This window comes from Peromyscus leucopus, chromosome 4, assembly GCF_004664715.2.
Source record: "Peromyscus leucopus breed LL Stock chromosome 4, UCI_PerLeu_2.1, whole genome shotgun sequence".
Classification (NCBI taxonomy): domain Eukaryota; kingdom Metazoa; phylum Chordata; class Mammalia; order Rodentia; family Cricetidae; genus Peromyscus; species Peromyscus leucopus.
The window spans coordinates 9,052,756-9,068,297 of record NC_051066.1 but is presented as its reverse complement, the minus strand read 5'-3'; the positions used below and the strand labels follow the sequence as shown (position 1 = coordinate 9,068,297).

The following is a 15,542-nucleotide window of genomic DNA, read 5'->3' as shown; positions in this document are numbered from 1 at the left end:
ACAGTTCCTTTGCATCCCGACTGCTGTAGGTCAGCTGATGGGTGTGTGAAGCTGGGCTGAGTTGAGCTTCAGGACCTTCTCGGACCTCTCCTGGCCTGAAGATGACTAATGGACCCTTGGGAGCCTGCCATTTAGTAGTATGGTGACATCAGCTCCTCTGAGCAGGTTTCGTGTGAAAACTGGTACATGCCACAGGCCCTGCCAGGTGACCACACAGGTCGGTCAGGCCATGAAGCACTTCCTTCACAGATGTGACCGCCCCCCAGTCCCCCATTCCGAGCACCTGTGTACCCTGGGACTTGGGCAGGTGTCAGGGTTGGGGACAGTGCACTGCTTCCCTAGCCCACCTCCAGTGAGCACTTGCTTCTCTGATGACAGGGCCCTGCTTGCTTAGCCCTCGTGTTGAGTTCAGTGCAGCTTTCCGATCCGCAGCCCCCCCACTGTGCATGGACTGGGGAAGCCTGGGTAGTGGGAGGGTGCTGTAGAAACAGACCCACTAAGGTCTGGCACCACCCCTGGCTCAGCACCAAGGTTGGGGCTGGGCCTCAGCTCTGAGCCCTGCTTGAGGACTTCTCTTGGCTTCCCCGGGAGCATATAGCAAAAGCATTGGCTATTTGGACAGCAGCTCTCGGAACCAGCTAGAGGATGGCCATGCCGGGCATCTGTCCTCTACCTGCCCCTCAGTTGAAACTGTCTTCACCAGCACTTCTTGCCTTTATTGATCACCTGGAATAGTCACATTATGTAACCACGAATGTAGTTCTGGATGGAGTCAAGCTGAATGGAAGCAAGAAGGCTGGGGCAAGAGTCACCAGAAAGAGCGTGGCAGCTGGGAGATGGCACCTTGAGGTGGAGTGATGGAGGCGAGGCCTCCAGTGTCCCTTTGGCTACAAAGACTTGACCCTCAGCCTCAGGGAGGCTGAGAGCCACTCAGCGCTAGATAATCCTGACTCCTGGTCCTTGGGCGTTTATGGATGAAGACAGATTTCAGATGGGCTGTGGAGACGGTAGCTATTGGTCAGGGCTGAGGAAAGGAACTCTTCACGGCTCCTGCTGTGAGGAGGGATGGGCTAGACTGGTTCCCTTCCCTGGGACTCATGTTGGTGGATGACATGTTGAGGACCTAGGCCTTAGTCTTGTTCAGCCTCTGAACTCAACTCTGGCACTTGGACTATGGCAGGTGCTGAGGACAGGACCTGAAAGGCACTTGGCTTGGACCTTGGGGCCCTGCTAGAGACTTCGCCTGGCTCAGTGAAATTGGAGGGCACAGGAGCCAAGGAACTGAGCCATGGCAGGTGTCCATCCCAAAGAGGGCTTGGCTGTGGTGCTGGCAGGCCTTGGCCTGGGCTCAGAGCTTGGCCCTGGGGTGGTTCTGCAGCAGAGTGCGCATGTCCAGCAGAGCTTTCTCCAAGTAGTGAGACATGCGTGCGGCATTGGTCTCCGCACAGCTGTTGTAGGCCGACACGGAGAAGTTGATGTGGGCCTCCATGGGGTTGTAGCAGACGCCATAACCATCTGGGACCACCGGTCCGAAGCACATGACGCAGTCTGTCTTGGCAGGCACCTGGGGACAGCAGGTTCAAAGCTGTCATCCCCAGGCCTGCGGTGGCCCTCCTGCCCGTTGGCTGTACCAGTCTGCCTCTCTGCATCCATCCACTCCTCCCTGTGCCCTTTCCCTTTCTCCGTGGGGTGAGCCTTCCTTCACATTCCTGGAGGGAGCGTGGTGCTCTCTCTGCACTCCTCTGGCCCCTAGCACCGCCCTGGGGCCATCACTGCCTGTGCTCCATAGATACTGGCAGCTTCCTGAGACTATGGCTTGTCCCCAGCTGCATCCCAGCACCCAGCACGTTAGTTGGTACTGATCAGGTAGTCATTTACAAACGGCAATAGAAGAGTGAAGAGTCTCCTAAGAGGCCTAAGTCTTCCCATGCTTGTCACGGCAGTGTCTACCCTGAGCTCCTGCTCGGGAACTCAGGTGCTTTGGCAGTGAGCCTGTGGTGACCTGTGTGGGCCACACTACCCCTAAGGTCCAGCTGCCAGTGGGTTCTAAAGATTATGTATATTTTATATATGTGTATGCCTGAGGGTAGGTATATGTGTTACATGTATGTGTGTGCCCACAGAGGCCAGAAGAAGACATCAGATCACCCAGAACGAAAGTTATAGGTGGTTGTAAACAACCTGACGAGGGTGCTGGGAACTGAACCTGAGTCGTCTGGAAGAACAGCAAGTGTTCTTAGCCATCTCTCCAGCCCCCTCCCTGCCAGTGGGTTCTAATCCCCCTCCCCAGGGCACCCGAGGCAGTGGCCTACCTGGCTGGTAGAAAGGTTGAAGTGCATAGCAATGGCATAAGAGGTGTCCATGAAGATGTCGGGCATGCTCACCAGGTCCTCAATGGCTTGCAGCTTCAGTCCCAGCAGGTGCCGGTCAAAGCCCTCTCCTCGGATGGCCTGTGGGTGGGGAACTGTAAGGGCAGGTGCTGCAGGGTCACATCCCTGCTCCCTCGGGTCTGTGGCAGTGCTGCCCCTTCCAGCCCCTGGTCTCTCAGAACCATGAGGCCCAGGTGTCCAGTCAGAGGAGTCCTCACCTCCAGATGGGGAAACCAGGGCCAGAGAGGAGCAGACACCTAACTGCCCAGGGCGGCAGAACAGTGAAGGATGTAAAACATAAGCTCTCACCAAGTGGTAGCAGTGCACGCCTTTAGTCTCAGCACTTGGGAGGCAGAGGCAGGTGGTTCTGTGAGTTCGAGGCCAGCCTGGTCTACAGAGCGAGTTCCAGGACAGCCAGGGCTACATAGAGAAACCATCTCAAAAGCCAAACAAAAACCCAACAAAACATGAGCTCTGGTAATGAGTGGTGCAGTGAGGGCTAGACAGTGTTTGCATGTAAGATGAGCAGTGTCTGCATCTGCCATGTAACAAGGTCAGGACCTGCACAGGCCGTGGAATAGGCCATCTGCATGTTGGGTAATACGGAGGGAGCAGTGTGCCCTTCACATGACAGGCGGTATCTGTGCGTGCCCTGTAGCATGGGCACACTGTGCCTGCTGGTGCCCAGACCACCTCCTCCCCGGCTGTGGTGTTAGCTGCTGGAGAACAGGAGAGATGCCATCTGCCGGGCCATCAGGGAGAATGCACAATACCAGACTGACGGCTTGTGCTCAATTTGATCACGGAACTGGGAGCAGGGCAGTGGCTAGGTTGACCCTGGTTTCACCAACTTCAAATGGTGACATTAATTAATTAATTTTTAAATTTATTTTTATTTTGTGTGCATTAGTGTTTTATCTGCATGTATGTCTGTGTGAGGGTGTTGGATTCTGGAGTTGCACACAGTTGTGAGCTGCCATGTGGGTGCTGGGAATTAAATCCAGGTCCTCTGGAAGAGCAGTCAGTGCTCTTAACCCCTGAGCCATCTCTTCAGCCTGACAATATTAATTTAAAATGGAGAGAGTCCCAGGGGCTCCAGAGCTCTGGGAAGAGGCAGTTCTTACCAGGAATGGACGGGAAGATGGACAGGCAGGCAGGGGTGGTAATGGACAATAAGGAAGGAGGGTAGGGCTCACTTACCCGGTCAGTGTAGGCTCTGTGGGCCTGCACAGCCTTCCGAAGCAGCTCCACCTTCTCGTGCTCCTGGGGGGTGGGGGTGGGGGACAGAGGAAGCTGAAGTGCTGTCTCTCCCACGTTAGCAGCTCACTCTGCACCCAGCACCACAGCAAGTACTGAACTCTTCATTCTCTAGAGCCCAGTATTGGCTGGGCTAAGAGTGGGCAGCTGGCTGGCTGGCTTCTCTTATGAATGGATGGATACATGGTTTTGCCTTGGCTGCCAGAAAGCTCAGAACTAAATTCATGGCTCCATCTTCTATTAAGTGCCCTTTGCCCACTGTGGGGCTGAAATACCATGGAGGTGCAATCCATTTGCACAGAGAGAGAACAGGAAGGAAGATGACCCGGTGCAGCCTACCCACCCTGTCCCAGACCTCTCACCGGCACATTAGAGTCATCCATGCCTTTGACAAAGGCCAGTGAGTCCATGGAGGCTGAGCGGATAGTGTCAGTGCGGCCCAGGTGAAACATGCGCAGAGAAGCACTTTCATATGTGGCACATGAGTGTCCATAGATCCTGGATGGGAGGTGGGTCTCAATATGTCCCCTCTCCACAGCAACTCCCCTCCCCTCTTCCTCTGTGGGGCAGGTGGTCAGGCAGGGCGCACCTGTAGTATGCCAGCTGCAGGGCTAGCTGGATAAAGGCATCAGGGCTTAGCTTCTCTGACTTGGGGAAGTCCTTTCCAAAGTGATGGAATACCAGCATCACGATGTCCAGGTCCTGGATCATGCTGGGGTGGATGTGCAGGAGGCGAGGGTGAGAAGCAGGCACCTGGCAGGCAGCCTTGCGGCTGGCCCTCCCCTAACAAGACCCAGCATGCACTCACATGCTGATGTTCTGCTTGGCTTTCTCGATGTCATTCTTGACCTCAGGGGTTATGTTGAACCGCAGCTTCTTGGGCATGGGCAAGGGCACCATAGGAGACCGCACAAGGTCAGGCTTTTTCCTGCATGGGAGAGAGGGGTTCAGGCTCCTGCTGGTGTCACTGAAGCCCGACTGTCCCTGGGATTGAGGTGGAGAAGATGAGTTCCTGAAGCTAGGGGGTAGGAGGTTCACAGATCATAGGTTAGCTCTTGTGAAAACTAATTTCGCTCTAGCTTTCAAGATGCCACATGGAAGCCAGGTGTGCTGGCATACCTAGTGTCCCAGCTCAGAAGGCAGAGGCAGGTGGATCTCTGTGAGTTTGAGGCCAGCCTGGATCATAAGCCAGTTCCAGGACAACCATGCTATAGGAAGACCCTGTTTGAACAGGGTTTCTCTGCATAGCCCTGGCTGTCCTGGAACTTGCTCTGTAGACCAGGCTGGTCTCAAACTCACAGAGATCCACCTGCCTCTGCCTCCCAGGTGCTGAGATTAAAGGTGTGAGCCACCACACCTGGGGTGCTCTGCTCTTCTAGAGGTTCTGAGTTCAATTCCCAGCAATCACCTGGTGTCTCACAACCATCTATAATAGGATCCAATGTCCTTTTTTGGTGTGCGGGCATACATGCAGACAAAGCACCCATATACATAAAATATATAAACAAACCTTAAAAAAATATTCTAAAATGGGTGGTGGTGATGCACACCTTTAATCCTAGCACTCTGGAAGCAGAGGCAGGTAGATCTCTGAGTTTGAGACCAGCCTGGTTTACAGAGCAAGTTCCAGAATAACCAGGGCTACACAGAGAAGAAACCCTATCTTTTTTTTTCCAGAGACAGGGTTTCTCTGTGTAGTTTTAGTGCTTGTCCTGGATCTCGCTCTGTAGACCAGGCTGACCTCGAACTCACAGAGATCTGCCTGTTCTGCTTCCCAAGTGCTGGGATTAAAGGCGTGTGCCACCACCGCCCGACTTGAGAAACCCTATCAAAAACAAAAAAAGGGGGGGGGGCTGGAGAGATGGCTCAGTGGTTAAGAGCACTGGCTACTCTTCCAGAGGACCCAGGTTCAATTCCCAGCACCCACATGGCAGCTCACAACTGTCTGTAACTCCTGTTCTAGGGGATCTGATGCTCTCACACAGACATACATGCATATAAAACACCAATGTACATAAAATAAAAATACATAGATTATATTTTAAAAAATCTTCTAAAAGACAGAGATGGACAGACTGACCTGACCTGACTCTGGTGCAAACGAGAGTGATATACCTCCATAGGCTAGGTCTGTCCCCTGCATACCACCTGCCACCAGGAACTGGGCAATGAAGCTGAATCCATACTCACGTATACTCCATGACATGGTCCACAAGAGCGACAATGGGGGGCCCTTCTGCTGCTGCATGCTCATAGACCAGCCCACAGGATCCATCTTCTGCCACAATGAACTGTGGGTGAGAGAGGACCCGTCCTATGAGCTCTAGCTCCTGGAGGGTGGCTCTCACAGGGAGGGTCCCTGAAGCCATCGCCAGTCCCTGTGCTGACCCACTCAGCATATTTGGAAGCAGGCCCTCAGAAGCCCTGCCCCGCCCCCGCCAGCCATTCTGCTGTACCTGTGTTATGAGCACAGCGGAAGTCACACCCAGACTGCACCACTCTGACCCAGACTGGCTCTGACACGCTCAAGGGTTATGCTGGGGGTGTCAGTGGCATGCAGGCCTGGTAATGACAGGCTGGTTGCCTGGTAATTACAGCAGCGTCCAGCCTCCTTTACAAGCAGGAGGCTGGGCCTAAGGAGGGAGGAAAGTGTAGGGCCTGAGTGACCAAGCTTCAGGCCGTGGCCCTCCAGTCCACACTTGCCTGCAGCGTCTTGTCGAACCAGCGGTTGCCACTGTTGAGCTTGCTGCCACCGCCATGGAGCATCTGGCCGGCGACATGGCTGCGGTAGACATCGTCTGAGACTCTGGGCACTGGCTTGTCCAGGCACACAGTGAAGATGCTCTTCTGGATGGAGCTCACCGACTCCCGGTTTACTTTGTCTATGGGGTTGGGGTAGACAGAAGGGGCCTCAGAGCCTGCTGTCTCCTGCCCTGAGCTCTTCTTGCCTCATACCCCTCTGACCACCTTTGGGGCCATGCTTGGAGTTCAGATGTATGCTCAGAGCTTTGCTCTCAACAAAGCTCTACAGGGATCCCCCCGTACTTCAAAGGTCAGGGCCCAATACCTGGCACACTACAGACACAGAAAAACAGAAGCCCAGGGTCCCATGGACAGCTGGTGTGACAGTCAGGGATCTAATACCAGCAATCTCTGACAGTGTCCATGGCCAGGGGGAGTGGTTCTGGGAGCAGAGAGAGTATGGAGAAGGGCCCTGCAGCCAGAACACTTGTCTGAATCCAACTTGCTACTTCACAGGAAGAAGCTACCCTCACCAACCCGAGCCTTGGTATTCTCATCTCTAAAATGGGCCAGTAACACCTGCTCCAAATTGAGAGGGTCAAAGAAACAGTGGCTGCCAAGCCTCATGTTGGATCTGTCTGGCGTCTAAGGGAGCCCTTGTCCTGGAGGCACCTTTGATGAGGGTGTTGTAGGCCTTGGCCCAGGTGTTGCGGTGGTTGGAGGTAAGGATGCCAACGGGCTCTTTGTTAGTTTGCAGTGACGAGTTCCAGATTTTCTCCAGTTGCACGAAGATCTGATCCGAGGTGAAGGGCGTCCCGTCGCTGTGGTACACATCCAGCTCGAAGAACTGAGAGAGGCCCAGACACAGAAGAGAGGGGCTGGGTGACCTCAGACCGAGAGTACCCACCAGCACCCCACCCCCATCCCCCGCTGCCGGCCTTGGCTGTGGCGGTCACAACCAGTGCAGCTCAGGGCCAGTGGGGAAGCTGGAGTTTCGCTGGGAGGGCGGGCGGGTGGGCAGAGCAGGCAGTGGTGCTCACCTGGTAGTTGTGCACCACGGTTATGTGCATGGGCGGCTTCTTTGTCTTTAAGAAATTCACCACGGAGTCCTGCTTAAGGCCCGGCACACGGCAAGAGGACAGGATCTGGTAGTACTGGTTCATGCACAGCGGCTTTCCCCCCAGGAACTCGACCGGCAGGGTCTCGCTGTGGGAGGACACAGGGAGGGGCCGCTGGGCAAGTGACAGGGAAGAGGCTGGGGTAGACAGACACCTGCAAGCTCTACTTGGAACTGGGTGAGGGCCTTCTCTTTAGCATGAGCAGAGCCGTTGGGGTTATAAGGAGGTCTTGAGGCCTGTACTTTCTAAGTATTGGGGCCCTGTTGATGAGTCTCCCACAGACTCCCTCCCTCTCCCTTTCTGAGCTTCAGTTTGCCACAGGCAACTGTGATCCATTTTGGCTGGAATGACAAGGTCACCAGGAGAGCCCTAGGAGCTGGAGCAGAAGACTTAAGTGTCCCCCTCTCAATGATGACTGTCCTCAACCCTTTCCAAGGCTGGGCCAATAGGAAATGAAAACGACATGGGCCCGCTCAGTGCCCTGGCTGGCTGACACACTGGGCGGCTTTGGCATTAGGCAGGTGTGGGCAAGGCCGTCAGGGTGGGAGTGGGGCTGCTCACTTGTCAATCATGGACTTGAAATCCAGCACACCCTCGATGAGTTTGGCAGCGAACCTAGAGGATGAAGCAGAGATGTGAAACTGTGGCCATCCAGTGGAGGACGCTGGGACAGGGATGCGTGCTGAGTAGGGGATGAGTCAAGGGGAGCTCCTATGGAATCAGTGCTCCCCACTCAGTGTACTGAGGCCTGAGGAGTTCAAGGTGGACCCACAGCAGTGGGAGGCCCTTCTGAGCTTCTCTTCTTCACCTCCAGTGGGAGGGCTGCACCTGCCTCCGAGAAGTGCTGGCGGGCGAGGACCTGGAAGGACCCCGGTGCTGCTCAGCAGCGGCACACTAGGGCTGGATAAAAGGCCAGCGGTGACTGACACCCACCAGGGCCTGAACCACAGTCTGAAGGGTCTCTATGTGGAGATTTGGTCCCTCGGTGAGATGGACAGGGTCCCTCCAGGGTCCAAGTCTCCTGCTGCTGAGCACCTTTCTCTTCTGAGCCTAAGTTCCCATGACACTGCTGTCAACCCGTTCTGCCTCCTTGATTATCTGGGCTAGGAAGAGGGGTTTCCTGGCTCACACCAACTCTTCCCCAGTGCCTGAGGCCATCTCTGGTCCCAGTATGGGCTGGCTGGCGTTCCCGGCTGAGTCCCACTTATAACCCTTTATCATTGTGTGTGTGCATTGTGAGAGATGGAGCTCAGGATCTGATGCGTGCCAGGCCATCAGCCAACCACTGAGCCACACTTCTCTCTTGCTCCCCCTCCAGGCTTCTCTGTATTCTTGCCCTGGTCTCTTTAAGAGAAGCTGGTGGCAGGCTCCTGGAGATCCCTGCTGCTAGTATTTTTATCTCTGGTAGGACTGGAACAGGGGCCAGGGCAGGTGACATGGCTGAATGTGGAAAAGGGGACTGTGTATAAAGGTCACTGTGTGGCTAGCTAAGAAAAGTGGGAGGGACTCATGGCAAGGTTGGAGGGTGAATGGTTCCAAAGCCTCGGCACTGGAAACCTGACCTCTTAACTTGAGCTGTGGCCAGGGAGAAGGTCCCCTCACTGTTCTGAGCTTCAGTTCCCCCGTCTGTAAGACGAGGCTGTGGTGGGAAAAGCACAGGGGTGAGGCCTTCCCAGTTTCCTAGGGAACAGACCGGAGGGCTCTGGAAATGCACAGGCCCTGACCACTGGCCCTGCCCCGCCTTGGGCTAGTCTCAGACACTCACCGGAGCTGGCCCTGCAGATCCACGAAGTCCTGCTTGGGCAGCATCACTCCTGGGCTGGAGCAGATGACCACGGGCTGACGGTACTGGAGATAGGCCGTCTTCAGCCACCACTCCGACAGCTGGGCAAGGAGCAGAGTTTGTCAGGAGTGGAGACGGCCCCGGTGCCCCTTCCTGCCCAGGAACACGGGCCTAGCTGGCCCTGTGTCCTTCGGCCTCTGTGCAGGACAGTCTCCCAGCGAATGCTGAGGTCCACAGTACCCTTCCCTACCTCCTTCTACCCAGCATCTTCCCCTGAGCCTGAGCAAACAGCATTGCCAAACAGAGTGACCTGGGAGAAAAGACTGGAAGCAAACCTGGCCAGGGAATAAATGAGTGAGTAGCTTTTCTCTAGTTTCTTTCTGTGTGTATGTGTGCTGGGAAGGTTTGAACCCAGGACCTCACACACATGCTAATAATAAGCACGTTTGGTCACTGAACTATACCCTTCCTTTATCTTTCAAATTTCCTGTCAATGATTATAATACACTAGTAAATAAAAATGCATCCCTCGATATGTAGAATAAAATAGAAGGAATGACATATAACAACAACAACAACAATAATAATGCCCAGCAAGTGGGTTTTCAACTATCTCTAGTTGGTAATTGTCCGAGGAGCCAGCAACCTGCATCAGGGCCACCCACAGGAACTGGTCCTTCTCAGTGGCCTTAGACTAGGAGATGGACACTGGCAATGGTCAGGGACCTCCCCGAGGGTAAGTTACTGTAGTAGTGAGAACATGTGCATGGGTTCTTTTTCTGCCCCATGGACGGGGTCTCGCAGGGGATCAACCATTGGCATGGTGTTAGCGACACCCTTTAGCCTTCCGTGCTGATTACGACTTACAGTAAGTTTAGAGTAGGTGTTTGTCCCCAACAACTTCTACCTAGCCCCCCTTCATTTTTTAATTTTTTTTTTTTTTTTGAGACAGAGGTCTCACCATGTACCCCTGGCTGGCCTAAAACTGTGCAGATTAGGCTGACCTTGAACTCACAGAGATCTGCACCTCTGTCTCCCATGTGCTAGGCATGTGCCACCATGCTACAGCAGATACAATCATCTTTTGGAGGTTGCTAAACCTCTCCAGACCTCGACCTCTCAGTGTGCTCCACGCCCACCCCAAAGAGCAGCGGGGTGTATCTACCCAGCACACAGACTCTTTGTGGAGTGGCCGGCCGGTGGCATCAGGCCACTCGCCCTGGGCCCTTGGCAGGAGGGAAGGGAAGGTGACTTGCACAGGCTGGCTAACACGTGACTGCCACCAGCTGACTCATAGCCAAGGACTGGGCCCCCTGAAGCATCCAGGCCCTCTTGGGCATCTCAGGGTCTTCCTGAGAGCTACTCTGAGAATCTGGACCCTGGTCTGCCTCTCTGTAGAGTTCCCTCATCTGTAGGAAGGGGACAGACAGACAAGGGCTCCCTCTCAGCCAGGGGCCCTCACACCGCAGGCAGGGACTGCAGGACCCCCTGGCTGCAGTCTAGAAGACAAGGTAGAAGGTGCCCCTTGGTAGCAGCAGCAATGCTTCAAGGGCCCTGTGAGTGGAGAGTGGGTGGCCTAACTCTAGCTGGCTCAACAAAGTCAGAAAGCCACTCTACCCCAGAATCCCTAAGGTCCTGACTTCAAGAGCCTAAGGCCCTGGCCTGCTACGACTCAGCAAGTGATTGTCCCTAACTACTTACTACTTCCTGCACGGGGCTCCAGACTCCACTGAGGCCCACCCATCCAGGTACTTCCCATTCCTATTCCAGTCAGCCCAGATCTGTGGGTCTGCCTCCACAGATTCGGTATCTACAGATCCCACCAGCTCAGGTGGAGAATTTGAAAAACAAAAACTGTATCCATACTGAACACATAGGCCTTTTATTTTTATTTTATTTTTTTATTATTTTTTTTAATTTTTTGGTTTTTCGAGACAGGGTTTCTCTGTGTAGCTTTTGCGCCTTTCCTGGATCTCACTTGGTAGTCCAGGCTGGCCTTGAACTCACAGAGATCCGCCTGCCTCTGCCTCCCGAGTGCTGGGATTAAAGGCGTGCACCACCAACGCCCGGCTTATTTTTTGATAATTATCCCTTAAACTATACAGGATACTTATTAACCCAACATTTACGCTGTGTTGGATATTACATCATCTGGAAATGACTTAAGGTCTATGGGAGCAGGTATTTAGTGAGACAAAATACTGAACTACCTAAGGGACTTGAACATCTGTAAATATTGGTATCTGTGGGGTCATGGAACCAATGGATACCGAGGGTGACTGCTTTTCACCCAGTTCAGGCTGTCCCTATAGCCAGCTCCTTCCTTGGGCTTCATATTAGAACCTTCTTCTCCCCAGGTGCTTTAACAGGGACTGTCCCACCCTCAGCCCCACTGTGTTAGCAAATGCCATCCAGTCCTGGAGCTCATGACCCCGTCTCCCTGTGCCAGGCCCGGCCTTGAACATCCCCTCTAGGTGAAGGTGTGGCTCTCTTCACTGCCTCTGGCTCCTGCTCTGCTTTCTTCTTAGCAGCTGGGCTAAGGGTTTTTACAAATCTTTGTGTATAATGTGAATACAGAAATATGTACCATGTAACAGTGTAGCTGTGTTTTGCAAATTGAACTAATCTAAGTGATTAGACCCAGAACCGGGAGCATGTACAGCAGCCTCAGGCTCACACAAATCCCCTGCCTCAGGTTATCCCACCAAGGTCAAGTCTACATTCCTTCCCCTTGACTGCCCATCCTGCTCTGAACACACTCTGTCCCAAACAAAGCAGGCCATATTGTTGCTACCCTGGCCCTCAGACCCAATACCTTCTCCTCCCGCCCTCCCTCTGACAGACACTGCCATCTATATCTGTGCCTCTTTCCCGAAGCCCTGGGAGCGGAACCCAGGCTCTCATACATGCTGGCTAAGTGCTGTACCACAGAGCCACAACCCCAGCCAACATGACCTTTAAAAAACTCCATGTAATTTCTCTGCTTACCATGACTTTACAGTCCCGTTTCCGCCCTCCTCCCTCTACCCTCATGACTGAATATCAGCTGAGAGGCTACAACCAGGGCCTTCGTGCCCACCCTGCTCTTGTTGAAGGTAATTACTCAGAGAAACCCTGCCAAGCAAACAAACAGGAGTGCCGGAGCGACTGGAAGGAGGAGACTATGGGCATGCAGCCAGCAACGAGCAACCTGAAGGATGCTCTGGAGGACCCAGGCCCGGGGACCATCAAGACGCCGCCATCTCACTTACCCAGTTCTCCATTTTCTTGGCCCTGCGCTCCAGTCCCTTCTGCAGGCGCTCCCCTACACCCCCTGAGCTCTGAAATTCGTCCACCAGTTGCTTGGTGTGGGCCCACTCTTCCTCACTCACGATGGGCTGCAGGGCCTTGAGGTAATGGTCCAGGGATTGCTGGAGCGGGGGCACGGGCAGCCTCGGCAACGCATCCTGGTGGGCCTTGAAGCGACCAGAAACCTTCATCAGGGAGGAGGGCTTGAGGAGGCCCAGGGGCTTCACCTGAGGGAGGCAGAACAGCTTATTCATTCTCTCAGACTAAGCACAGCTCTCTCCAAACTGCAGTCCTGGCGCTTATATGCCATCCCTGGGGGCAAAGACTAATGGGTGGTACCTGCTCTGGATGCCCAGCCCTTCAGGTTTAGGAGTCCCGCCTCTTAGGAGCCTAGAGGTGCTAGGAAAGGGCGGGGTGGGGTGGGGTGGGGTGGGGCAGGGATGAACTACACTGTAAGGGGGCCTCATGCCTGTCAGGATGCACAAGACCCATCATCCTTCTTGCCCTGGGCAGAAAAGTCAGCCAGCAGAGAGGTGGCAGCCAGCTCTTTAAACTGAGGTCCCCAACTTCCTTTCCCTCCACCCTTTCCACTTGAGAAATAGGAAGGACTTGGAAACGGGAGAACCAGACAGGGACAGCGCCTCTGGGCTTTCTCTTCAATGTGCGGTGATGGGAAGGGGGTGGGGCAATGCTGCAGCAAGAGCTGAGTAGCCTGGCATGGAGGGAGAGGTAACAGAGAGAGAGGTGGAGAGTCCAGGAGACTCGGAAGTGGCAGAAAGCGAGGTAGGAAGGTCCCAGGCTGCTGGCACAGTGGCAGGCAAGCGGCAGAAGCTCCATTCCATACCTTCTCTCTCTGCTGCTCGTCCTCCATGGCAGGACTGAGGATGTGAGCCCTGTCTGTCTGCCTTGGCTGGATCTCTAAGCCTAACTGTGCTACCAATTGGACGAGCAGAAACTACCAAGAGGCAGCCACCTGCCTGGGCTGGAAAGAGAAGACAAGATCCACAATTCAGGGCTGAGGGAGCAGCGAGGCAGTAGCCACTGACGGACGGGGTGGCATCTAAGGCTGTAGCCGTGGTGGCTACAGGATTGCAGCAGCTACCCTCCACTTCTCCCGACCTTCCAGAGGAGGAGGGGTAGGGCAGCTGAGTGGGCTGGGAGTAGGCACCGGAGTAGGAGGAAGCCTGGAACTTTCTCCTTTCTTCTTTGGATGGGCCCAGGGCCAGGGAGGCAAGCCAAGAGGTATTAAAAAATCCACCTGTCAAGATCTTCAGTGATCTTTTTGATGTGGGAAAACTTGGCTGGAGGGTAGACTGGTTGTTAACCCGTGGCCCTGAAATCGGTCCCGTTTGGGACTGTGCAAGACAGGAGATGGCAGAAAGGGGCCACTAGTGGACGACTGCTACAAACCGTGCCCACCTGTTTCCCTTCTAGACCTAGGGGCTTTTGGTGGTCACCCCTCTAACAAATTCTGTTTTTTCATTTGTTTGTTTGTTTTTCTGAACTCTAGATCATTCAGGTTGGGATCAAGCGTGTGGCATGGGGTGTGTGTTGCGGGGGAGGCAGGAGTACTTTGGGTGTGAACAATAAACCAAAGGACCCTAGTCTGGGGATCGGGCTAAATTGATTAGCAGAGCCATGGGATCTGAGTTCTCCTGTGTCAGTTTCCCTGGCATTAAAGTGATTGTGCCAGTATGGTTGGTGGTCCCAGAGGACGACGATGTAAAAGCAGTCTAAAAGCAGTCTGGTGGACGGCGTACAGCTTTTGGAAAGGGGGAGGCAGGTCTCAGGTGCTGCTGGGACTCTTAGAAGAGTCTTGGTCTGAGCTGACATGGTACCCTTAGCTGTCAACCCAGTGTTGGAGGAGGCACAGTTCACAGCTGTACAGCTCACTTGAATCAGAGAGGAAGGAGCATTGGTTAAGAATGGCAAGGACCTTCCTGCCACCTCCTGCCTGTTCTGGGGACTTCCAGGACAAGCCTCCACCTGAGGTTCTTGGTCACATACAGTGGGGGAGGGTGAGCACCTGATGAACTCAAGGAGAATGACCAACTGGGTAGGCTTGGAGAAGTGACTCTGGTCGGGACAAGGGCAACTGGGCCTGAGGCTGAGCCCCAGCCAGGAGCTCCTGACAGGTGTCTGGGTTAGAATAACAGAGTATGACGGAGAAGCGGGGTGTAGAGGTGGGAGAGACTTGAACCTAGATTTCCCAGCGTTTTCCTGGGTCGTTGACAATGAGCACCACAGGTCTCGGGTTCAATCCCGCCCTTCATCTATCTGGTCGGTCTACCCTGCCCACCTTGCGGATCGCACCCTAGCAGCCAGTGTGGGATTCCGAACCGCCGTCTCCCTGCAGCCCGCGGCCCACGGCCCGCCTACCTTAGCCTGTCCCGAACCCTCCGGGCCGTACTCACCACGGTCCTGGCAGCAAAGGCTAACATCGTCCCAGTCTGTCTGCGGACACCCGGTCCGCTCCGCCCCTCGCGCTGGGCAAAGTCTGCACCCTTGTGGGGTCAGTGGGTTCCCCTCCGGGGCTCTGGGTTCAAGGTCACCAAGTCGCTGCCGCCAGCCAGGAGAGGCGGCCCCGCGCCCACCGGGCCGGGCGGGCGGCCGGTGGAGCAGGACTCACGGGGCGGAGCCTCGGCGGGTCGCAGTTCCAAGCCGCTAGGCGCGAGCCGGGGGCTGGCCCGGGCCGGGACGTGGCCACAGGGGGAGGGGCCTGCGGCGACCGGTCTCCGGCTCGGCCGTTAGGAGCCAGGCGCCGGGCTTCCGCCACGGGTCACAGCGGGGGCCACGGTCCCGCTCGCGCCCTCCGCTGCCGAGCGCCGCCAGAGCCGTCGAGGCGGCTGTGTGCGTCCATCAAGTCCGACGGGTGTCCTTGAACGTCACTCCTGGAGGCGCAGGGAAACATAACTCTGTCGACAGAGGGCTGTCTCAGACGCTCTGGGTTAGGCTCAGTGCCGCACACAAAGATGACAGGTGGCC

General features: G+C 55.0%; 1 protein-coding gene across 2 annotated transcripts; it reads right to left on the bottom strand.

Annotated features, from left to right (window-relative positions):
• Nucleotides 1-695: 695 nt before the first annotated feature.
• On the bottom strand, nucleotides 696-15,534 carry Crat (carnitine O-acetyltransferase). 2 transcript variants are annotated; one of them, XM_028883210.2, is made up of 14 exons: nucleotides 14,972-15,534; nucleotides 12,521-12,784; nucleotides 9,252-9,370; nucleotides 8,048-8,101; nucleotides 7,409-7,574; nucleotides 7,041-7,215; nucleotides 6,330-6,508; nucleotides 5,817-5,917; nucleotides 4,435-4,554; nucleotides 4,216-4,338; nucleotides 3,989-4,124; nucleotides 3,570-3,632; nucleotides 2,313-2,450; nucleotides 696-1,564 (listed from the first exon to the last, which is right to left on the bottom strand). In XM_028883210.2, exons 1-14 carry the CDS (start codon nucleotides 14,996-14,998, stop codon nucleotides 1,349-1,351), a joined length of 1,881 nt encoding a protein of 626 aa, XP_028739043.1. In that variant the 5' UTR covers nucleotides 14,999-15,534; the 3' UTR covers nucleotides 696-1,348. The 2 variants fall into 2 exon arrangements, with proteins under 2 accessions (XP_028739043.1, XP_037060483.1); XM_037204588.1 differs by lacking the exon at nucleotides 14,972-15,534 and adding an exon at nucleotides 13,402-13,512.
• Nucleotides 15,535-15,542: the final 8 nt, after the last annotated feature.

Excerpts from the sequence above, each read along its gene's own strand:
- Crat (XM_028883210.2), bottom strand. The coding sequence starts at position 14,998 with ATGTTAGCCTTTGCTGCCAGGACCGTG. Across the intron at positions 3,633-3,988 it reads TGGATGACTCTAATGTGCCG|GAGCACGAGAAGGTGGAGCT; the intron begins GTGAGAGGTCTG and ends CCCACCCCCCAG. Across the intron at positions 1,565-2,312 it reads TCAACCTTTCTACCAGCCAG|GTGCCTGCCAAGACAGACTG; the intron begins GTAGGCCACTGC and ends TGCTGTCCCCAG.